Source organism: Panthera pardus, unplaced genomic scaffold, assembly GCF_024362965.1.
Source record: "Panthera pardus isolate Hobbes unplaced genomic scaffold, ASM2436296v1 HiC_scaffold_21, whole genome shotgun sequence".
NCBI lineage: Eukaryota > Metazoa > Chordata > Mammalia > Carnivora > Felidae > Panthera > Panthera pardus.
In genome coordinates this window covers 50575704-50600023 of record NW_026526777.1, presented here as the reverse complement: position 1 = coordinate 50600023, position 24320 = coordinate 50575704, and the positions used below count along the sequence as shown (strand labels likewise).

The following is a 24320-nucleotide window of genomic DNA, read 5'->3' as shown; positions in this document are numbered from 1 at the left end:
TTTGGCCCGCTTTGAAATTGGGTTGTTTCTGTCATTACTGTTAAGCTTTACAAGTTCTTTGTGTGTCCTGGAGCAGAGTCCTTTATCAGATGTGACCTTTGCAAGTATTCTTTCCCAGCCTGTGACTTGTTTTCTCGTTGGTTTGATACTGTCTTTAGCAGTGCAATAGTTTTTATATTTATTTTTAATCAAGTCTTGCTGAGAAACTATTTCTTTCGTGGATCATGTTTTGGTGTTGCAGCTAAAAAAGTCATCACCAAATCCAAGGTCGTCTAGGTTTTCTCCTGTTATTATCCAGGATTTTTATAGTTTTACATTTTGCGTGTCGGTCTATGATCCGTTTTGAGTTAATTTTGGTAAAGACTCTAAGGTCTGTGTCTAGCTTTATATTTTTGCATGTGGACTCATTGATCCAGCACTGTTTGTCGAAGAGACTGTCTTTGCTCTCTTGTATTGCTTTTGCTCCTGGTCAAAGATCAGTTGACTCAATTTATGTGGGTGTATTTCTGGGCTTCCTGTCTTGTTTCAATGATCTGTAGGTCTACTCTTTCACTAATACCACACTGTCTTGATTACTGTGGCTTTATAGTAAGTCTTGAAGTGACATTTCCTCAGATCACCAGCAAAACACACACATCTACTTTACTAGTCAGAGGGAGAAGGAGACACTTGGCAGCTTGTGTCTGTTTTCCTTGTCGGTCTTTACCGTGGTGGAGCTGGCTCAGACGGGCTCACCAGAACCGACAGGACACACTGAAAAGGAAAACAATACAAGACCACGACACCTCAGCTCTAGTGTATTCTCTGCACCCAGCCTGACACCCGACTTCTCAGAGCCTCGGTATCTTCATCTATACAATGAGGTGACCATTATCCTGCCGAGCTCATAAGACGGCTTTACCGTTTGAATGATAGTTACACCAGATTGCTTTGGAAAGCTCAAATATAAATCGGAGTTACCTTTTTTTTTTTTTTTTTAATGCTTACTTATTTATTTTGAGAGAGAGAGAGGGAGAGAGAGAGAATCCCGAGCAGGCTCCACCCTGTCAGCGCAGAGTCTGAAGTGGGGCTTGACCTCACAAACCGTGAGATCGTGACCTGAGCCGAAGTCAAGAGTCGGGATGCTTAACTGACGGCCCACCCATGTGCCCCAAATGGGGGATATCTTTACATGCTAAGAAGTAAGAGAAAAAACACAAAAAGAATACCGCATCCCAATTTAGAAGACTCAGCTGAAGTGGATATTTGATATAAGGAATTTTACAGTAAATGCTTCTGGGTGAATGGTCATGACCTTCGCTCTGGGAATGTCTGAACTTCCATCTTGGAGTTCCTTGGCTTTAGGTCTCCCTAACCTTTTCAAACAATCTGATTGGGAACAGAGTACCCCTAGTTTCATTAGGCAGATTTGGATACAATCAAATTATTAACAAGGTGGGTCAATGCTAGAAAGCTGCCATTTAATAACTTCAGGGAGAATTTCTGCCATATCATCTCCATATTTTAATAAAGAGGTTCTTTTGCTGTTCACATGACTATACTTCTAACCGTCAGCATATCTCACTGTAGTTCCTTATTTAAGGCTTATCTCTCGCACTGTACCGAATGCTCCATGATGTCAAATAACCATTTGATCACTAGAAATCCCCAGCACAAATACTGAGATCGGCAGCTAGTACTGGTTCATAAATATCTCCTGAGCAAGTGCGTGGGCAGACTGACTACACGGAACTCTTGTAGCGTTCATGTATTTCTTGTGCGACAGTTGTCCATCTGCAAGCTTTGGAAAGTTCCTTAACTGCAGTTGGACCAAGTGTGCAGGGCAAGGCCAGCCATGGGGTGTTTCATGCTGCCTCTCCTCTGTGTGCTCTCGGGATATCAGAGGCATTTGGCAGCAGTAGGGAAATCTTCAGCTAGTCCCTAACCTCCTCAGTCCAAGCCCCTTACTGTGTTATGCACGACCTGCTTTGACCTGTTTCCACCCCTGGTGCCTTCCGTCTTGCTGTCCCCACTGTGTAGAGTGATCCATAATTCTTTTTCCTGGCCAACTCTTCCCCACTCTTCAAGAGCAGGTATCAGTCTTCTCCCCTTAGGAGACTGGACTGTATGAGATCAGGCTCTGTCTTCACTCACCTGTGTATTCCTTGATCTTAAGTCCTGATAGGTTGAAGTCACCTCATAATATTTCCAATCACCCATGAGACTAAAAATCCTCAAGGGCAAAGACTGCTTTTTCTTCCAAAGCTGAAATGAGTTGCTATGTCTGGCATGAATGGGATGGTCAGTAAATGTTTGATGAATGGAAATGACTAATTCCAAGTGAAATTTCATTTTCCACAAGGAGCAAGACAGTGAGATGAGATGAGAATCCAGTGTGGTTTAATAGGGTGACGGTCCTTCAAGTGACCAAGACGATCCTCTCCCCACCAGCTAGGGCTGAAGCATGGAGCTTCAAGTTACAGATTCAGAGGTGGGGTTATGTCTGTGTTTGAGCAGAGGCTTCAATTTCAGCCTAACTGTACTGGTTTATTCAGTCCCAAGAGATAAGAGAATCATACTTTTCTATCCATGTCCTCTACATTGGAGGAAGGGATGATTACTAGTATGGACTATAGACAATGTGGGAGGATAGAAATATTTGCTTACTTTGGCCTTGGGAATTTTGAAAATCCTCACAAGGATGGACTCAAGATTTTATGAAAGAAGTTGGGGCTGATGGCAGTGATTATCAGGGAGACGTTAGCCACAGTGCCACAGTTTCTTCTTTTGGAGTAATAGATCTTTCACTGGGAGTGTTGGATATTTATTTTCATTTCAGTAGTCTTAAATATGAGTTTTATTACGATAATAAAAAGCCCCAATTAATTATCAGTTCCTCGACAATCAATTAGCCACGGTCCCTGTCAGTATCATATCTGTGCACTATTCCTAACAAGCCCTTATTTCTTTTAGCTGCCTCTCATTCCATTCGTTTGCTGAATTAATGAGCAAGTATGTATGATGGTTGCACAGGTTGTAGGAAAACGCCTGATCACATGCGATTCTTAAATAAATGGCTTAAAGCAGTTTCAGACGAGCTTTCCGCTTTCATGTCTGATTTAACTTACCATTGATAACCGTCTTTCTAATCCCAGCTTCTGTCTTCTGCATTTCCATACATGAGGCAGCAGTGAGAAGACGGACTTCTTTTGTAAATACGTTGGGTAGCAGAAGCTGTCAGCATAGGCTTGCAAGAACCTGTATCTGTAAAAGTTTCACATGTGGTTCTGATCCGCAGCTATGGCTGATAACATTGGTGTCTTAGCTTGGGTTGCTGGAACAAATACACCATCGACTAGGTGGCTTAAAGAAAAGCAATTTTTTTCTCACGGTTCTGGCGGCTGGCAAGTGTAAAATCATGACGCCAGCAGATTCAGTGTCTGGTAAAATCCTCTAAGTGGTTTGCAGGTGACCCTTCCTTGTATCCTCACATGGCAGGGGGCTAGCTCTCTTCCGCTTCTTGGAAGGACACTAATCCAAGGGCTCCTGGGGGGCTCAGTCAGTTAAGCATCCAATGTCGGCTTGTGGTTCATGAGTTCGAGCCCTGCGTCGGGCTCTGTGCTGACACCTTGGAGTCTGGAGCCCACTTCGGATTCTGTGTTTCCCTCTCTCTCTTGGCCCCTCCCTTACTCATGCTCTCTCTCTCTGTGTCTCTCAAAACAAGTAAACATTAAAAAAAAAAGGAAAAATAAAATAAAAATAAAATGCAGTCATCTAAGCACCGAGTGAGGTTTCTCATACGCTACTTGGACATCTTATTAAATTAGAGAGCAAAGGATAATTACTTTGGTAATCATTTAAAAAGTAATACTTGCATCATATTTGCTACAGCTCCCAATTAAAATGACTATTTTAGTGCTTTTGTTGAATAAATCTTTTCTAATATAATTACTAACACTTGGATTAATCAGATCTAGACTAGTATGACAAAATTACATCTTCTGTGTCATTCTCAAGAAGTTAGAAATATCATTTTAGGCACACTATTAATAATTTTATAGCTTCCTATGAGATAAATAAGTAGAAACAATTGTTTTATTGATGCTAAAATGGAAGTTCTAAGAACAGTAAATAAAAGTGTTCAAAATTGCAACTAGATGCCAAATATAAATTATCTGTTAATTTATATATGAAGCCTAATAATTTATACCTCAACTCACATATAGACAGACCTTGACTTATATTGGTTCAACTTATGATTTTTTTTAAAGTTTATTTATTTATTTTGAGAGAGAAAGAGAGAGAGCAAGGGAAGGGCAGAGAGAGGGAGAGACAGAGTCCCAGGCAGGCTCTGGGCCGACAGCCCCAACACGGGGCTCTAAGTCATGAACCATGAGATCATGACCTGAGCTGAGATAAAGAGTTGAAAGCTTAACCACCTGAGCTGCCCAGGCACCCCTCAACTTATGATTCTTTGACTTTATGACGTTGTGAAAGTGACACACATTCAGTAGAAACTGTACTTTTTGAATACTGAATTTGGAGCTTTTCTCGGGCTGGCAGTAGATGGTCCAATACTCTCTTGTGATGCTGGGTGGCAGGGATGTGGCTCCAGTGAGCCACATTCTCAGAAGGGTAAACAGCTAATACTCTTCCAGCCAGTCTGTATCCATATGACCATTCTGTGTTTCACTGGCAGTGTGGTATTCAATAAGTTACACGAGGCATTTGACACTCTATTGTAAAATAGTCGTTGTGTTAGATGATTTTGCTCAAGTGTAGGCTAACGTAGGTGTTCTGAGATGTAGGGGCGAGGCTAGGCTAAACTGTGATGTTCAGTAGGGCAGGTACATTAAATGCATTTTCAACTTAGGATTAGTTGATAAAGAAGTAACTCCTTCATAAGTGAAGAAAGATCTGTAGACACATCTATTTATGTGCAACAAATATGAAATAGCCTCTCCAATTCTTCTTCTTAAAAGCCAGCAGATATTTGCTAGTCGAGAGATTAGTAACTCTATGGTCCTGATATTAAATATTAAGTATTGTAGTACATTTGTTCATAGGTCAGCAGATGGACATAATTAAGGCTAAATGTACTTATCAAAATAAGTTAACCAAATTGAAACTCTGAAGCAGGGAGCTTACTATTGACCTCATTAGATTTGTCTGCCCTGTTGGAAGTCTACCCCATACAAGAATCTGTTAATGTAGGAGCTCTTATGCTCCTTTACCAGACAGACCTCAGTGTGAAAACAACACCCTCTTCAATGAATAAAACTGGAACATCATCATTGCATTATACCTAGTCCTCGCCAGGACTTCAAAGTCTAACCGTTAGCGTTGCTTTTGTTAAAAAGAATGTCTTGTTTATTTTTATTTTTATTATTTTTGTTAATTTTTAAATGTTTGTTTTTGAGAGAGAGAGAGAGAGAGAGAGAGAGAGAGAGGGCAAGGGAGGGGCAGAAAGAGAGGGAGACCCAGAATCCGAAGCAGGCTCCAGGCTCCGAGCTGTCAGCACAGAGCCCGATGCAAGGCTTGAACTCACGGACCGTGAGATCATGACCTGAGCTGAAGTCAGACGCTTAACCAACTGAGCCACTCTGGTGACCCTGTCTTGTTATTTTTATTTATTTTTATTTTATTCTATTTTATGTTTTTAGATCACAAGTTACTGATTTATACTAGAGACAGAAGAAAAAATTTTCTAGCATTTATGAAAAAGTAGCGACTTTTACAAACACTTGACTGGAATCAGAACAGGAGGCCTCATGGCTTTTAAGTCCCGACTCTCCATAGAGAACTACTGTTTGGGTTGGATTGTATAGGAGCTCAGGGTAAGAAATACAATTCTTTTTTTTTTTTTTTTTTCATTTTTTTATTTTTTTTTATTTTTTTTATTTTTGGGACAGAGAGAGACAGAGCATGAATGGGGGAGGGGCAGAGAGAGAGGGAGACACAGAATCGGAAACAGGCTCCAGGCTCCGAGCCGTCCATCAGCCCAGAGCCCGACGCGGGGCCCGAACTCACGGACCGCGAGATCGTTACCTGGCTGAAGTCGGACGCTTAACCGACTGCGCCACCCAGGCGCCCCAGAAATACAATTCTTATAACCAGGTTGGGGGAGAACAACTTGTGCTGTTAGCCTCAGATATGTGATCCAAAGGCTAGCAGACTTCTTCATCATTTATTCATTTTTTTTAAACTTTTTTTTTTGAATGCGTATTTATTTTTGAGAGAGAGAGAGAACACAAGCAGGGGTTGGGGCAGAGAGAGCAGGAGACACAGAATCCAAAGTAAGCTCCAGACTCTGAGCTGTCAGCACAGAGCCTGATGCGGGGCTTGAACTCATGAACTGAGAGATCATGACCTGAACTGAAGTCAGATGCTGAACCAACTGAGCCACCCAGGCGCCCCTCATTTATTCATTATTTAAGGAAATGTTTATTAAGCATTTCTTACGTGAATATACTGCCTCTGTGTAACTTACAAGTACAGTCTGCTCCCAAGACTCTACCTACATACTAGTAGTAGAAGAGGTGCTGGGAAGGGATGGTGGGTTCGTAACTGCAGATGGGTTGCTGGGAATATTCAAGGCGTCCAAATTGCCTTTGGGATTCCTCTTTTATATGTGGTTGTGTTCTATCTGACTCCTTTTTCCTGCTTCCAACACATTGACGATCTAGCTGTCTCCAAGCATCCCCCTCTTTGTTTATTCAGTAAGTAAGGCGGTCAAGTAGTGGGTGGTGTGGAACTTCAGCTTCATTTATCCTGTAGAGTTTCACTTCTGTACTGTGGTGGGCATCACCGGTTATAGAACAATCATTCTTATAACTGCCTTGACTGTTCTTTTCGGTCTGGGACTGCGGGGCAGGGCAGAAGCTGGGGAACAGTTGTTCACTGTGGATGGGTGTCCTTGGCACTAGAGGGGATAGTGGGCTAGGAATGATGTCTGTTACAGTGTTCTCTGAGGGACTTCCCGGTTCACCAACTCCTTCCTGTCCCCTGTGAGAATCATCATTTCAATATTCAAGTGAGCACAAAGGACCTTTTGAGGGAGTGGGAGATGACCATTTTTCCTAGAAACTGTGACTGCCCCCACCCTGTGGCTTCTGAGGAAGTGGGGGGAAGATGTGGACTCAGCACGAGGAACATTTGTGACAAATTCTAGAGCACATTTATCACTTGTATTAGACATCGTCTTTTTCGCTTCTATTCTGATGACTGAAAAATACCAGAATGAGTTAAATTGGATCAAATCTCAAGTCAGATTCCTTCTGGGGATCGACGTTGCCAGAATGGTCTGCTCTGGGTTACTGGATAGGCATCTCAGGTGGGGAATCTGTATCACTTATTTTTTTCCCCCTAAAAACCTACATTCTTGCTATTTATATGGGTTTTCTTCTCCCTTTCTCCATCCCCTTTGTATCTGGTATTTCTCCCCTCGATTCTTCCTTCTTTCCCAGGTGTGTTTGATAACTGCTCCCACACTGTCAGTGACAAGGGCTGGGCCCTAGGGATCCGCTCAGGGAAGGACATAGGAAGGCGAGACGCTCGCTTCTTCTTCTCCCTTCGCACCGACCGTGTGAAGAAAGCCACCATTGTGACTGGCAACAGTCGCTACCAACCAGGCACATGGACACACGTGGCAGCCACCTATGATGGACATCGTATGGCTCTGTATGTGGATGGCACTCAGGTGGCCAGTAGCCCAGAGCAATCTGGTCCCCTGAACAGCCCCTTCATGGCATCCTGTCGCTCTCTGCTTCTGGGGGGGGATAGCTCTGAGGACGGCCGCTATTTTCGTGGACACCTGGGCACCCTGGTCTTCTGGTCGACCGCCCTCCCGCAAAGCCATCTCCGGCACAGTCCTCAGCGTCCAGCTGGAGTGGAAGAATTGGCCTCCCTCATCCTGACAGCCAGTTTTGAGCCCTTGGAAGAACAGTGGGCCCCCTTTAGAGATGGGGAGTTCCCACGGCGTGAGGTTCTGCATGGCTTTGAGCCTGAGCCTGAGATTGTGTCACCTCTGAAGCCCCCACTCTGTGGACGGACGGCTTGTGACAACGTGGAGCTGATCTCCCACTACAACGGGCACCGGCCCCTCCAGGGAGAGAAGGTGATCCGCTACCGAGTGGTAAACGTCTGTGACGATGAGGGCCTGAACCCCACCGTGCGCGAGGAGCAGATCAGCCGGCAGCACAAGGCGCTGAACCATGCCTTCAGCCGCTACAACATCAGCTGGCAGCTGAGCGTCCACCAGGTCCACAACTCCACCCTGCGCCACCGGGTTGTGCTTGTGAACTGCGAGCCCAGCAAGATTGGCAATGACCACTGTGACCCTGAGTGTGAGCACCCACTCACAGGCTATGACGGGGGCGACTGCCGCCTGCATGGCCGGTGCTACTCCTGGAACCGCAGGGACGGGCTCTGCCACGTGGAGTGCAACAACATGCTGAACGACTTTGACGACGGGGACTGCTGCGACCCCGAGGTGGCCGATGTGCACAAGACCTGCTTCGACCCCGACTCACCCAAGAGGTAAGGGACTGGGGCTTGGGGTGTCCTGCTCGTGGGATGCATTTCTCGCATTACACGTCCCACCGGACGTTAATGATTGCGTTTTTGTGAAGTACTAGGTGTCAGGTAATTAGGGACACAGGGATGGCGAGGACAACCGACAGCCCTCCCAGAACTCGTTTTCTGTGGAGCAGACGACATGTGCATGGTGTAAAGTGTGCCCGAAGGTGTACACACCAGCTGCTTGAGGCACAGGAAAGCCAAACAACTTAGTCTACCCGAGGAAGCGAGGGGATCTGCAGAGAGTGAATAAGGTAAACTTCGGTAGACACCAGTCAGCACCAACCATCCACGATCGTTCTTCCTGTAGTCTTAGGCTCCCAAGAGAGTAACAGAGATCCGGGAAGAGGTCTCATGTGCGTGTAGTCTCTGGTGCAGCTTGAACAGTTGAGCAGCCTCAGGGCCACAAGACACCCCACAACCAACCCCACGTCTCCTTAAGGCGACCACAGTCTTCCTCTGTTCCCCATCAGATTCCATTCCCCACACAACGTCCAGAAAGAGCCTTTGTGAAAGGTGGATCGGAACCCATTACTCCCCTTCTTAATTTCTTTGTTCCCACTCTACTTAGAATAGAGCCCGGATTCCCCACCTGGCTCACGGGCTCTGCTACAACCTGACCCCTGCCTACTCACCTAGCTTCTTCCCCCAGCCACACTCACCATCCTCACTGCACAGCCACCCTGACTCTCTCCCGTGCCTGCTGAATGGATCAAGCTTGTTTTCGCCCCAGGGCTTTTCATTTTCTTGGAATCCTCTTTCGCCTGATCTTCCTTGGGTGGATTTTCTCTTGTCATTTCAATATCGACTTAAATGGCACCTCCTGGAGAGGACTTTCCTGATTTCCCCTCATTTAAGTAAGCTATTCAGTCACTATTATGTCAACTAATTTAATTCTGTATGTCACACTCATCCCTTCTTATGTTTTTCTTATGTTGGTTTGTCTCTCCTTTGCTTGAAATATCAGCTCCGTGAGATCAGGGCCCTTATTAACCACTACAGACCTCGTGCCTAGAACAGCCCTGACATACAGTTGTTTGTCTCATGTTTATTTTAATGAATTAACGGATTTGATGTGTCTCCTGTTGTGAGACAGAAGCCAATATGAGGATTTCCATTTGATGGTCAACGCAGGGGTTGGTGAATGTTACAGGGAGGTAAGAAAGGAGGGAGGGAGGTGGTAAACTTGTTAATTGGTGTATGTGGGCAGGGCTTCCTCATTACATAACTGGTACCTTTGTACAAATTATGAAAAGGCTCACATCTGAACTAGGGTGTAGTGTTGGTGAAAGGTGGGAAGAGTGGGTCTCAGCTCCCACCCAATACCTGAATGGCTGCCTTTGTGTTTGTAGGCCACGATTTGCAGAGTAATTCATGGTAGCCCTGTGTGTGGGCAGTCAGTTAACACCGATTAGTAGGTCGGCTTGTAGTTGAGGCATGTGATATCAAATATTGAGTATAAAATTCAGAATCGGGACACAGTTGAATTCTAGAGCCCTTGCTCCGCTAGCTATATAAACTGTGCAAGACACTTTCTGAAACTCCGATGTCTTGTCCGTAAAAAAGAGCATGATTGCAGTGATACTTTGCCTTACCTATATCCTCAGGCTATTTGGTGAGTCAGATGAAATCAGGGATAGAGAAGTGCTTTGGTGACTGAAGTTTTCAGTGTTAAAAAACTGTCCTAATCTAACATTAGTTATTATTGTCATAATTAGACCTGACAGATGGGAAGCCTTTGTTTATATAGTAATAATAAGGGGAATTGATCACATTCCCAGAAATACTCACATCATAAAGATTCTGTTTGGGTTTGGTTTTTAGATTTTGATAACCTTAAGCAGAAGCTAAACCTCACTAATGACAGTGGTTTCCAACTCTCTGGAGAGACGGAGAAATCTGGCTTGTTCTCATTTTTCCTCCTCACTCACTGATTACAGCAACCCACTGTCATGACTGAGAGCATTATTCCAGGTACCGGACATCATTCTTGAGTGTCCCTTTATGTCTCTGAACACCTACAGCCACTACCCTTAACTAGGTGTTTATAACGTATTCCCCTTACTGCTGCAGAGTTGCCATGGCAACTGATCTCTTTCTAGCTCTAGACCCAGACATGTTTCAGACCTCCTTATCCCGACATGCAAAATTCACTTTGTGGAATAAAAGGAACTGTTTGTGCCTTTTTGATAGTTAAAAATATTTAAATCCAAGTAATACATGCTCATGGATACAAAACCAAATTGTACTGGAAAACATAGGGATGACAGCCCCCTGCCTAATTTTACCCATCTTTCTCTCCCCTCTAGCCTTGCTCCCATATTTGATTATTTTACCTTTCTCTTTTGGTACTTACCTCTGTACCTCCAAATATTGTATTTATATTACTTGATTCATTGGCTTTAAACATTGTGCATTAGCTTTCTCTTAGGATAAAGAGGAGACTTTGACTCTTGTATTGTCTCCTTCTTCTCCCCTCCATATTTCCAATATAGTTCTTTTACTATCTTTAGTTGAATCAGTTATATATATTTACAACATCATGGCTATGATTTCTTTCTTTTTCTTTCTTTTCTTTCTTTCTTTCTTTCTTTCTTTCTTTCTTTCTTTCTTTCTTTCTTTCCTTTCTTTCTTTCTTTCTTTCTTTCTTTCTTTCTTTCTTTCTTTCTTCCTTTCGCTGTAGAACAAACTATGATTCTATTATTATATTTCCTTTCTGGCATAGCTTCCTTCCCCAACCCCTCCCCGCCCCCCGCCGCCACCCTACCCGTTGAGTCTCTCTTTTTTTCCCTTTCTTCCTTCCATCATTTTTAAAAATATTTTTTAAGTTTATTTATTTATTGTGAGAGAGAGAATGAGAGTGAGTGAGCAGGTCAGGGGCAGAGAGAGAGGGAGAGAGAGAAAATCCCAAGCAGGCTCCACGCAGTCAGCTCAAAAACTGATGCAGGGCTCGAACCCACAAACCATCAGATCATGACCTGAGTGGAAACCGAGATTTGGACGCTTAACCAACTGAGCTACCCAGGTGACCCTTCCATCATTTTTGATAGTCTCAATTATCTTATCAACTAATCTATATAATTTTTTTTTTTTACACTCTTCTGGAGCTCTTCCTTCTAGGTTATTCTATTTTTCTCTCTCTTCCAATCTTGACCAGTTGTCTAAGTCTGCTACACAGTTGTCATCTCAGAAATGCCCTTTGCTGCTTTTTGGATTGGAGCCACCATGTCCCGATTACCTTACCTTACCAGACATTTAACTTACAATCTTCTTTTCCTGGAAAATATCCTTAAGTAACTTTCTAAGAAAGAATGTTTTAGGTAACTTTTTTCTGAAAAACATTTCTTGAAGTGTTTTCGTTTTGCCTTTACACAAAATCAATAGGTTTGCCTTGGGGTAAAATTTTGGGTCAGAAAGCCTTTCCTCTCAGGTTTTTGAAAAAAAATTCATTAGCTGCCTCATGCTTCTCTTTTCATAATGGTGTGTCTTTTTAGAGGTGGAATTGTTGTTTCCTTTTAAAAGTTGTTTAGAATCTTAGCCTTGTCACTTGAGGGATTTTATGGTATTTTAAACAATTTTTCTTCAGTTGAGCGCTCAGTGGTCTTTTTGATCTGGGCACTTATGCCTTGACCTGTGGCAAATTTTGTCAAATTATTACATTGATACTGCTTTATTCGGTTTCCTCTGTCCTCTTTTTTCCCCCTTGAAACTCCTGAGGATGAATCTTCTGAATCTATTCTCTGTCTTTTTTCTCTCATATGTTGTAACTGTTCTTTTGTTCTTTTTTTTTGGAGATTTCCTTTAGTTTATCTTCCAGCTCTTCTGTTGAATTTTTTATTTTAGCAATCATATTTTTAAGACCTTCTTATTCTTTGACTTTCTATTTTAATCCATTTTTATTTGGAGGATGCAATTTTTTTTGAGGCTAAAAATAAGATTTATTGTGATTCTTTTTTCCCTGTGCACTCTATCTGATTCATCAGTAGTCAACTTTTATCTGTTCCCCCCCCCCCCCCCTTAGTTTATATCTGTCTTTCATGCTGGTAGATTTCCTCAAATGTCTAGTGCTTGTTCACAATAGGAACCACACTTTTGGATCTCTACTTACCATGATCTAAAAAAGGATAATTAGCTCTGAATTTCTTCTTTTGGAGGAAGAAATCTGCATAGTGGAGAGGAGAACTTTTCTCTTTTCCAACTCCCTTATGTTTATTTCACATATAGACTTTTCCTCCCTCTATCCTCTGCCTTGTATTCCTTATGCTGAATTTTATTATTAAAAATATTGAGTGTCTTTCATGACTCTTATTGGAAAGAACGATATTTTGAAAAACAATCAATCAAGGTCCTGTGATGTGCCAGACACAATGAGCTAAGCAGAGGAACAAATATAAAGAATATATAAAGAGTAGGTGCTAACAACTTAGTGGAGAGTTTTAGTAATTTTGTCAAAATTCCCTGGATTTAATTTTATCAAAATTAAAAGCAGGCCAAGGCACTAAAAGCAGAATGTGGAGGGGCGCCTGGGTGGCTCAGTCTGTTAAGCATCTGACTCTTGATTTCAGCTCAGGTCATGATCTTGCAGTTTCGTGGGTTTGAGCCCTGCATTGGGCTCTGCTCAGGCAGTGTGGAGCCTGCTCGGGATTCTCCCTGTCCCTCTCTCTCTGCCCCTTCTTCACTCATGCTATCTCTGTCTCTCTCAAAAGAAATAAATAAAACTTAAAAAAAAAAGCAGAATATGGGGTGCAGACTGCTTTCCTGTGAGAAATATGCTTGGGTCATTTGAAAGGACTTCGGATTCATAGGGACGTAGAGCTCTGGATTTCTACAAGAGTCTGTGACTTGGTTGAGTTAGTGGTTGTCTCTAAATTATTCATATATAGCATCCTATTATTACAATTAAATCACAGAGCTCAAGCTCACAACTCCATTATACTGTGACTTTGAAGGGGTCCAATTTCAACAGATGCTATAGTGGAGGACACACCTACAGATAGATTACTAACATGCATGGACAATGATTGGCATATGAACAATCCTTCTCATTTTTCAAGTCCTACTCAATGTTCTCCCTTTCCCCACCCTCAGCAAGAAATCTAGCCCAAAGGAGTTCCTCTCCCAAAGGCTCTGAGAGGAGCAGAGAGCCTGAGGAATCCAGCATCCAAACATCTGTAACCCAGATGGGCCTATCAAAGGGAGGGTATTTATCAGACTTGGGCTGGTCAGAAGGAGATATGAATTATAGATACGTTACCCAGCCAGCTGAACAGATTATCAAGATAGAGGAACTTGGCTAATGGGTAAGGAAGGCTACACAGGCCAGATGTCTCTTTGTACATGGTAGCCACCCTGGGAGAGTGTCTACAAGAGCTGAGGGAAGAAAGGGGGTGGAGAGCCCACCTAATAAAATCACAAATGTCATGGGCCACTCCCTATGGTGTGTCCTCGGAAGCCAAGCCAAGGGAATCTCTATGCCTTAAGGGAAACTCGAGCTTCCCTGACCTTTGCAAGCTTCAGCTTCTTTTTGGTCATGACTTGTTTCTGTTATTTTTCTCTCTAAAATTATGTCTCAGAGATGAAAGGCTCTTTGCTGTTGAACCCCCATTCCATCCCCTGCCTTGTCTCTCCTTTACATTTCAGAATTGAGCTTAGTATCCAGTCAAGGGTGCAACAACGTGCTTGCCTCTCCATTTTGGATTCTGTGTGTCAGATCTCATGATACCATTATCACGGGGAGAAAAATAAACTAAAATAAAAACAAAGAAAAACAAATGGCTGTGCAGAGTTTAAGGGGGCAACCACCCATCGCCTGACCGTGCTTTGAAGCAGATAACAGGCTGCTGTGCGTTTGTTTGCAGAAGCCTGCGGTGGGCTGAGGTCTCTGTGTGTTGGTGACTCACTGTCTCTTTTCTGCCTCATTCCCTGAGTTTTGGCACTTGGGGGGTTTGAGCAGAACTGCTGCACGTGGCAGTGCTAGAACATGGCACACCTCCCTCTGTAAGGTCCTCGGGACGGTGGGCGGGGAGGTGCCCTGCAGGCGCGGCCGAGCGTGGCGTCTGCCCTTGGACACGGTAGAGTTTGTGTCTGGGGACAGGAGGGCAGATGCATGTGCCATCAGAGGGAACAGGTGGAGGAATCGGTGCCGCCGCACAGACTTGGATACTCAGGATTAGCCGTGCTCTGTTCACTCGCCCTCTGTGGCTGTGGAGCCAGAGGAGTGGTTGGGCTGGGCCCCTGCAGTGGCGGGTCTGTTAAACATCAGCCAGGCTTCATTATAGGTTTCTTTTGAAGTTGGGATTCAAAGTTCCCTGGAGCCAAACACACACACACACACACACACACACACACACACACACACACACACACACACGGAAAATAAGCATAAGGGGTAGAAGAGGACAGAGAGAAAAGAAATGGAGGAGAAAGTTTAAAACAAAACAAGGAAACCTCTCAATCCCTCCCCTTCGAAATGCAAAAGCAGTGTAAGCTCTCAAGAGATGAGTCTCACCTTCTCTCACTCCAACTCCCAGCAAAGAGAATAGGAGGGAGGAAACAAGAAAACAGCTTTACAGGTCAACTTAAAAAGTCTGCCGACAAATAGAAATGTCTCCTGTTTGTTCTACTATGGGCCACTTTCTCCATAGTCCCACCTGGTACCCTGTTGTAGGGTAAATGGAATCCATCGTTTTTCTGTTCACCTGGCTCAGTGAGCTTTTCTCCCCAGGTAAGTGAGGAGAGGTTGTTTTTCTCGTTTTTGTGGTTATTTCCTAGCCAAATAGACAGACTTGTGAGAGAGCCATGTGGTATGTCTGGGTTAAAAATATTTCCTCTTAGAAAATTTTTAGGAGAGACCCTAGTCTGCAACCACCTTCAGTTGTTCAAGATACTTGGGCATTTTCCTTAGGAGTTGGGGCGCTGGCCCTGGTATGTGGTCAGATGCCAGTCTGTCTCAGATGATTTCACTTAGGGATCCCTTCCTAGAATTTATGCCTAGGAATCTGAAAGACGGCTGCACACGTACAACAAATGTGTTTTCTTTCTCTGTTTCTCTGGGAACCCTGTTTGGATGTTACTTTAGTAACTGGAGGAAAGTTCAATCTTGTTGGTGGGTCTTCCTTCCCCCTTGACCCAGAGAGGTAGGCTGGGGAGAGGGTGGAACAGATAGCATCAGAGGTTTTTCTGAGGATGTGTTTCATCGGGCGTCACTCCCTGGAGGAAGCTTCTCACTCATTCATTCCCTGAACCCCAGTGTGCCTGTCACTTCTCATCAGGAGCTCTGTCTGCAGACGGGGATCGGGCTCCTTCGCTCGACACTTGGATGATGCCTACTTATCCTTCAAGTCTCAGTTAAGATCTCACTTCTTCCTTCTTGAGACCATTCCTTTGTCCTCAGATAGCAATGAGCTGTGTCGTTTGTATCACTTCTCATTCCGCCTACTGCCACCACTCTGCTCTGATCCCATTGTCTCTCACCTGTATTATTACAGTAGCCTCCTAACTGGTCTCACCCATGTTTTTCGTGCTTCTCCATCCCAGTCTGTTTTTTTTTTTTTAAATATTTATTTATTTATTTATTTATTTATTTATTTATTTATTTATTTTGAGAGCATGCATGCACAAGTGGGGGAGGGGCAGAGAGAGAGAGAGAGAGAGAGAGAGAGAGAGAGAGAGAGAGAATCCCAAGCAGGCTCCACACTGTCATTGCGGAGCCTGACATGGGGCTTGATCTCATGAACCGTGAGACGGTGACCTGAGTCAAAATTAGGAGTTGGATGCTTAACCAACTGAGCCGCCCAGGCGCCCCCACCCCCGGTCTGTTTTTAACATAGTAGCCAGAGTAATCCTATTAGTATAACTCAGATCAAGACATTCCTCTGCCTAGAATTCTCCAGCAGCTTCCCAGCTCATTCAGAGTCCAAGCCAGTAACACTACTGTGACTTACAGCGCCCTATCTGATCTGTCACTAGCTACTTCTGTGGCCTCATCGCCTACCATGCTCCCCTTGTTTACTGTATTCCAGCCACACAGGCTTTCTCATTGTCCCTAGACTTGACAGACAGACTCCTACCACGTGAGCTATTCAGTGGCTTTTCACTCTGCTAGAACATTCTTTCTCTAGATCTCTACATGGCTAGTTTTCCTATTTCCTTCCAGTCTTTTTTCAAAGTCACCTTCTAGGCAGTCTCCCCCATTGACCTCATCTAAAATTTCACACTCTTCTGACTCCTCATGATGTCTTTCTCATTTTATTTCTTTTTTTGGATTTTATCACTAGCATATGTATGTATACATATATATATACACACACATATATACATATGTATGTGTGTGTATTAGTGATAAATATATGTGTATATATGTTTATATATAAATAAACACACTCATATATATGTGTATATACATATGTGTATATATTTATGTATGTATGTATATATGTATGTATATATGTATGTATGTATATATATGTGTATACACATATGTATATAGTTTTGATTAATGTCCATCTTCCCCACTTCTCTAAGTTCCATTAGAGAAGTGGTTTTTGTATGTTTGGGTTACTGTTTCACCCTAGCACATAGAATAGCAAAAGGACTAGACAAAGAGTGTTCAATAAATAACTGTTGGATAGAATGTTCTTACCTTGGAATGGTGGTTGCCAAACTATGGCCTGTGGGCCAAATTAGTCTATCACCTATTTCTGTAAATGAGATTTTTTTCGGAATGCAGCCCCATCTGGTTGTTTACTGTTGTTCATGGCTGCTTTCATGTGGCAGAGTTGTGTAGTTACAACAGACTATGTGGCTCAGAAAATAAAAAATATTTACTATTTGGCCCTTTACAGAAAAAATTTGCCAACCCCTGTCCAGGTACATATTGATCATACTATATTGTAATTACCCATTGTTGCCTCTCTTGCACAAGACTTAGGCTCTTTGTTCATACTTCTTGTAACATAGAAAGTACTCAGTTGGTGTTTTTAAAATGAATTAGCAAGTATATAAATCAAAAATCAATGACATGGGGGAAATGACAGTGTCGGGCAAGGGTTTGGGCACAATAGAGTATGCTACTCTGTGTTGAAAAAACGTTATTCAGAATACACAGTTGAATAATCCTTTTTACTGGTCTCATTACTTTGGTAGAATTGCCATATTCAGAAGTAAGTAAAAATAACTAAAGATACCCATGAAAGTGTGAAAATGTTAGCTGAGGAGGGAAAGGCTGTAAGCCATTTTATTCATTATCTCATTACTTGACTAGCAGAGCTCCCAGATGGCTCTGAAAGTATGAAACATGGAGTAAATTTTGATGATCGGAGAACAAGTCAACTACAATAGGCAGGAAGTAAGATGATTGAGATATTAGCCAGGAGACAGTGATTGAGATAAAGAACAGATTCCTCACAAGGGATATAGCAGTCACCCTCTGTTTACACTTTTCTAAATAAAGGGTGGGGGGAGCACTGTTCAGGGCCTTCCCATCAGATAAAGCCTGTTTGAAATGATGTCACAGATTAGCCAAGATTCTTGCCAAACATTTTAGTTGGGCTTTTGTGGTTGTAAGGAACAGAGAGGCTTACCCAAGTAAACTAAAAAATAAAAATAAAAAATAAAGATTTGTTATACAATTGCATATGGGCTGGAAGTGGAGCTTGAAGGCTCCCAGAGATGGGGCAGTTTCAGGAGTAGAGGCTGCAGGGTTCTCTAAATCTTAGTGCATTTGCAACATTCATGTCTTGTTAGCAGTTTGCTGGATTATTAAGAATTCCCGTACCCTTATAGCTTTAGTTTAAAACTAAACTCAGCTTGTCTTGGCTTCTGCTTTATCTCATTAACTCTTCGGATTCATATCCCATTGCCCCTTGGCCTCGGTCTTTTGCAGTATCTTGGTTCAAATGCTGGAAGCCGTCAGTGTGAATTAGCCCAACTCATCTTTACATTGGAGGCCAGCAGTCATAGGTTCCTGGCCAGCCTTGAGTTCAAGCAATTTGTGGGCAAAAGAGCAGGACAGCGGGGTTCTAAGATAGCAGTCCTCTCCCAACTGGTGCCAACAATCTGGGTAGAGCGAGCTAGTTTTTTGTCTTCTCGGAGATGAAATGCCTGCAGTCATTTCTGGCACTGTCCTTTTCCTTTCCTAGTAATGTAACTCCCACAGAAGTTTAATGCCAATTTCATTTCCGGGATTTTGTGATTTAGAATTCAAAACTAAATTTGTCAGGATAATCCAGGTAAACTACCTAGTTCATAGTAGCATGTACATGTCTTACTGTGATATATGTCTGTCATCTATCTATCAATCATCTATCTGTCACACAAATGAACTTTGTATGAATTATCTTATTCAGTGCTCACAATAGCTCCCCAAGTAGTAGATATTTTTATTACCTCCATTTTATATAAAGAAAAGTGAAATTTAGATAAATAACTATGCAGTGGCAGAACAGGGATTGAACTCTGACTTCAGAGTCTATGTTATTAACCACCATTCTGCATTGTGTGTCAGGAATGGGTCTTACATGCCTAGCAAGGTATGTAGCTCATAGTGAGTGTATAATAAACATTTGTTTATTTTAATTATATAGTGATTGTCTGGGAGAATGTATACTTGAAAAGATGAGGGAAAGGAAACGGAAATGACTGTGTACTTATTCTTAGGAAGGATGTTATATAAGAGGTGGATCCCTTAAAACATGATTAGTAAGCTGCAGGAGAAAGAGTTTGTAAGGCAAAGGAAAAAAATATGAACCAGTGTATAGATAGTCATATGCAAACCTGTTTTGAACACTATAAAAAGAACGTCTTGAAAGGAGGGGAAATTTCCTAGGGAAGAGTAAGAAAGAGAGACAATTGGAAAAGATATTGGGAAGCCCTTAGATGGGCTAAAGGATTTGAACAGTGAGCAATTGGGAGCCCCGTGTTGTGTATAGAGATATCTATTAATCCATTGATCAGCTGGTCAATAGATAGATGAACATCTCATTTAATATATATCTGTTTTAATAGCTACCATCCTTCTTGAATTTTAGGTCTTCCTTCTGAGATCATTTGGCTCATCCCTGAGAGACAGTTTTTGGGATTTCCTTTATTAAATGTTTGCTAGTCATATGCTTTCTTAATTTTTATTTCTATGAAAATACCTTTATTTTACCAAACTTCTTAAAAGATAGCTTTGCTAAGTATGTAATTTTAGATTGGCTATGTGTTTTCTCTCACCAAGCTATTATACCAGAGTCTCCTGGTTTCCATTACTGCCGTTGAAAAGTTAGCTATTCAATTGTCATTTATTCTACCTTTTCTCTTAGGATGTTCTTCTGCTTGCCCCAAGATTTTATTTAAATTTAAGGTAGTTAGCATGTAGTGTAGTATTGGTTTCAGGAGTAGAATTCAGTAATTCGTCACTTACATATAACACCCAGTGCTCATCACAACAAGCGCTCTCCTTAATACCCATCACCCATTTAGCCCATCCCTCCCCGCTACCTCCCCTCCAGCAACCCAGTTTGTTCTCTATAGTTAAGAGTCTCTTATGGTTTGCCTCTCTTATTTTATTTTATTTTATTTCATTTCATTTCATTTCATTTCATTTCATTTTATTACTTTTTCTTCCTTTCCCCTATGTTCATCTGTTTTGTTTCTTAAATTCCACGTGAGTGAAATCATAATGTATTTGTCTTTCTCTGACTTATTTCACTTAGCATTATACACCGTGGCTCCATCCATGTCATTGCAAATGGTAAGATTTCATTCTTTTTGATGGCTTTGTAATATTCCAGTATGTGTATATGTATATATACATATATCTGGGACCTCTCTCTCTATGTATAGACACACACCATATGTTCCTGAGATCATTTCTTTGCCTTCAGTGTTCTGCACTGTGATATGTTTCACTGTTATTTGATGTAGATTTTTCTTTATTATTGCATTTGAGATTTATTATCATTTCTGAATTTAAGCACTCATGCCAGCATCATTTATGGAAAATTATTAGTCATGTTTCTTCAAATACACCCTTTTAATAATTTTTCTATTATCTCCTTCTGGATTTCCTATGAATTATATATTACTCTTTTTCACTCATGTCTTTTAACATCTCTTTTTTTGTTTTTACTTATTTATTTATTTATTAAAATATAATTTATTGTCAGATTGGCTTACACCTTAACATCTTCTTCAATTGTTCATCTTTGCCTCTCTATGTTGCATGTTTAGCAACTATTTTTGATTTATTGCCCCATTGGCCCTTTCTTCAGGTTTTGCTAACTTGCTTTCAGAACCTACCAATAAATTTTTAATTTTTATTAGTATACTTTTTATCTTTGTAAGTTCTATTTAGTTCTTTTTCATATCTGACTAGTCATTTTAGGAATCAGTTTCTGTTACTTATTCATACTTTGGATATTCTCTTTTATTTTGAAAAACCTATTAAAGTGACAGATACATGAATTTATACCTGTGATAAAATTGCATTAAACTAAACACACCCATGAATTAGTGTGAGTAAAAGTGGGGAAATCTGGACAAGATTGGTGGATTGTACCAATGTCAATATCCTGGTTGCGATATTGTGTTACAGTTTTGTAAGATGTCATCATTGGGAGGAACTGGATGACAGGTGCTTAGTATTACACTGTAATGTTTCTTACAAGTACATGTGAATATGCAATTACCTCAAAATAAGATATTTAACTAAAAACATATTAAGCATACTTCTATATTTTATATCAGCTAGCCTGATTGTTATTTCTGCTGGCTCTTGTTCATGGTGCCTTGTTTCCTTTGTGTTTATGATTTTTTAAAGTTTATTTATTTATTTTGAGACAGAGAGAGAGCGAGAGAGCAGGGGAGGGGCAGAGAGGGAGAGGGAGAGAATCCCAAGCAGGCTCTGCACTATCAGCACAGAACCCAGTGGGGGGCTTGAATCCATGAACTGTGATATCATGACCCGAACCAAAATCAAGAGTCAGATGCTTAACCAATGGAGCCACCCAGGTGCCCCTGTGTTTGTGATTTTTTTATTGGGAGCCTATGTTCCTTAAAACTTTATCTGTCTTGTTCTTTTTTACTTCTACCAATTGTCTGGGGCACTACTAACACAAAACTAAATTTCTGTGATTGGCATGAGGTTTTTTAAGACCATAGAGTATTATGAATTTGAGGTACAAACCTGTGAGGGTTGACTGTGGTGACTTCCCAGGGGAGATTTTCAGCATCCATATCCAGTCAAGATCAGGCAATGTAAGTTTTCTTGCTGTCCCCCTTGACGAAGTGGGTGTTAATTTTTTTTTTTTTTTTTTTTTTTTTTTTGCGCTCTGTTTTACTGATGGTACAATCCTGGAGAGTTTTGGCTTTGTGTGGGGTTCTTCCATAAAACTCCCCACCTTGACTAAACCTTAAATTTTGTTTCCTGTCCAAGATTTTCACGAGGTCATCAAACTGAAATTCAAAGGCATTAAGAATGGGCAGAGCCTCAGAGAACCCAGTGGCTTCAGAGAATGTTTACTTTTGTAGATTCTTATTTTGCTTTATATGTTGACTCTGAAGATAACTTAATTTCCTTTTAGCTTTGTAATTCATTTAAAATCTATTTTTGCATTTTATGAAGAAGTTGTAGTTGTTTTCAGATATTTCCTTGTATCAGAAATGGAAGTAATTTTCCAGAAAACTAACCTGGAAGTAACATACAGAATTAGTGTTATGATCCAGGGAGATTGGAGGCAGGAATGTGAGTCTCTAAGCTCCTGTAGTAGTCTACACAGGCAAGGATAACAGGTTGAAAAAGATTATGGAAATTATTGTGGCATAGTGGAAAGAAATAAGAAACTAGAAATGAACAAAACTGAGCTAGGGTTTTAGCCCTAGCTCTAGCCTAGTCACATAATTTAAGCATCTGTTCATTTATATTCATATTCATATTGTTGATACTCAACAAATGTTATTTGAGCACCTAGTCTAGCCCAGGCACTGTCTTGGGCACTGCGGATATTGTGGTGAAGGAAAAAAATCCCCTCCCTCCTGGAGCTTATAGTTGAGTGTGAGAAGACAGTCTACAAATAACAAGTGAATACCTGATATGCCAAATGATAAGTGCTATGGAGAGAGATTCAGCAGAATAAAGGTAACAGAGAATGTTTGCTATGGAAACAGGATAACAGGTGTCCAGGAAAGGTCTTACTGAAAAGATGATATTTGAACAGACAGTGCAAGTTAAGTATGGAGTGAGCCACATAGAATCTGGAAGATTATTTCAGATGGGGGGAAACAGCAATGAGCTACCATGGCTGGGGTAGGATCAGTTAAGCAGAAATTAGTTGATGGAGACAGGTCACCTGGCCTGTTAGGCCATTGTGTGGATTTTAGCTTTTACTTTTGATGAGCTGGGAAGTTGCAGGAGGCCTTGAGCAGTGGAATGATATCAATGGAGAAAGTATGGAGATGTGCCTAATTGTCCTGTCTACCTCAGAGGGATAGTGTGAAGTTTAAATGAGATACTACCTGTTGAAAGTGCTTTGTGAATTAAAAATACCTCCTAACTGTTTGGTGAGACATTGCATTGGGTTCAGCAGTGAGTTTGAAGAGATAGTGGAAATCCCCAAGGAGATACTGGGCAGAAGACTGAAAAAGAGATGTGAAAGAATCATTCATCTCAGTGTGGAACTTACAGGGGCAAGGTCATGCCTTATATAGAAAAAGAAGTCATCGTGAAACAGAAAGCATAAGATATTAATCACCCTGATCCATACTCCTCTCCTAGACTTCTCTCTCACCTAAGTACAAAAAATGCAAAGCTTAGCACAATGAGCATCTTTCTCTACTATGCTTTCAACAAGATTTATGTTCAGGAAGGCCTCTGTCTACCATCTGTGTTCAGTACTTAGTAGGTGCTAAGAATTACCTACAGAATGAATGCCACAAAGCTGGAGGTGGGGTCATAGCATTTAGGTCGATGACAGAGTTAGGGATTGAAAATTATTTCAAGTAAAAAGTTAAAGTAGTAATGCTGGGCTCAATACATCATGAAAATTTACAGGGACGAATTTAGATTTTAGGATATAAAAAACCCCGCATAAACCAAGCTGGTGTATACTTGTGTTTGCAGCAATCAATGTGAAAATAATCATGAGCATAAGCTTCATATGAGGCAGAAGTGTGATGTGGCCATGAAAAGTATGCCAACAATTTTGGACTCCGTTAAAAAGGGATAGAGCGCTTGATGGCTGGAAAAGATGCTCCCTCTAGACACAGTTCTGATCAGGCTCTGTCTGGAGCCTGTGCTCAGTTCTGGGCAGCAGGTTTTATGAGGAACATCAACAACCTGGAACACATCCAAAGTTTGGGGGGAGAGTGGTGATGAGCAAGATGGTAAAATAGCCTGTTCGTCATCAAGTACGGATTTGTAATGTCTCCTACTTGATCAAGGAGCCAGTATGAAGAAATGTTTAAAAAGTCACAGTGTCTTCTTTTGCCTCTCGCTTATTCTGTTCATTCGTCTACTTATTCATTAATTCATTCAGTTTCTAACAAATATTTATGGGATGACTACTATGTTTTATACACAGTAGTGGGCACAAGGGATATGATCCTTGTCTTCAAAGAGTTCAGGTGGGAGAGACAGACATACATGAATAGAATTGCAAATCCTGAGTCGAACAAAGCCAAGTGCTGTCGTTAATAATCTTTGGCCCCCCGAGTCTGAGTTGGCTACTGTAACTAACCAATTTGTCTTTCTACTTTTGGTCTTCCTCCTCTTTAGCCCCAACATT

The 24320-nt window shown here is 41.6% G+C and overlaps 1 protein-coding gene across 4 annotated transcripts in view; it reads left to right on the top strand.

The window, feature by feature from the left end:
* The window catches only part of PAPPA2 (pappalysin 2), a 274087-nt gene that overhangs the window by 33536 nt on the left and 216231 nt on the right, over positions 1-24320 (top strand). For all 4 annotated transcript variants that reach the window (XM_019425665.2, XM_019425675.2, XM_019425648.2 and 1 more), the window contains one exon: positions 7446-8517. In XM_019425665.2, the coding sequence (XP_019281210.2) occupies positions 7446-8517 (1072 nt within the window). The remainder of the gene's footprint in view (positions 1-7445; positions 8518-24320) is intronic.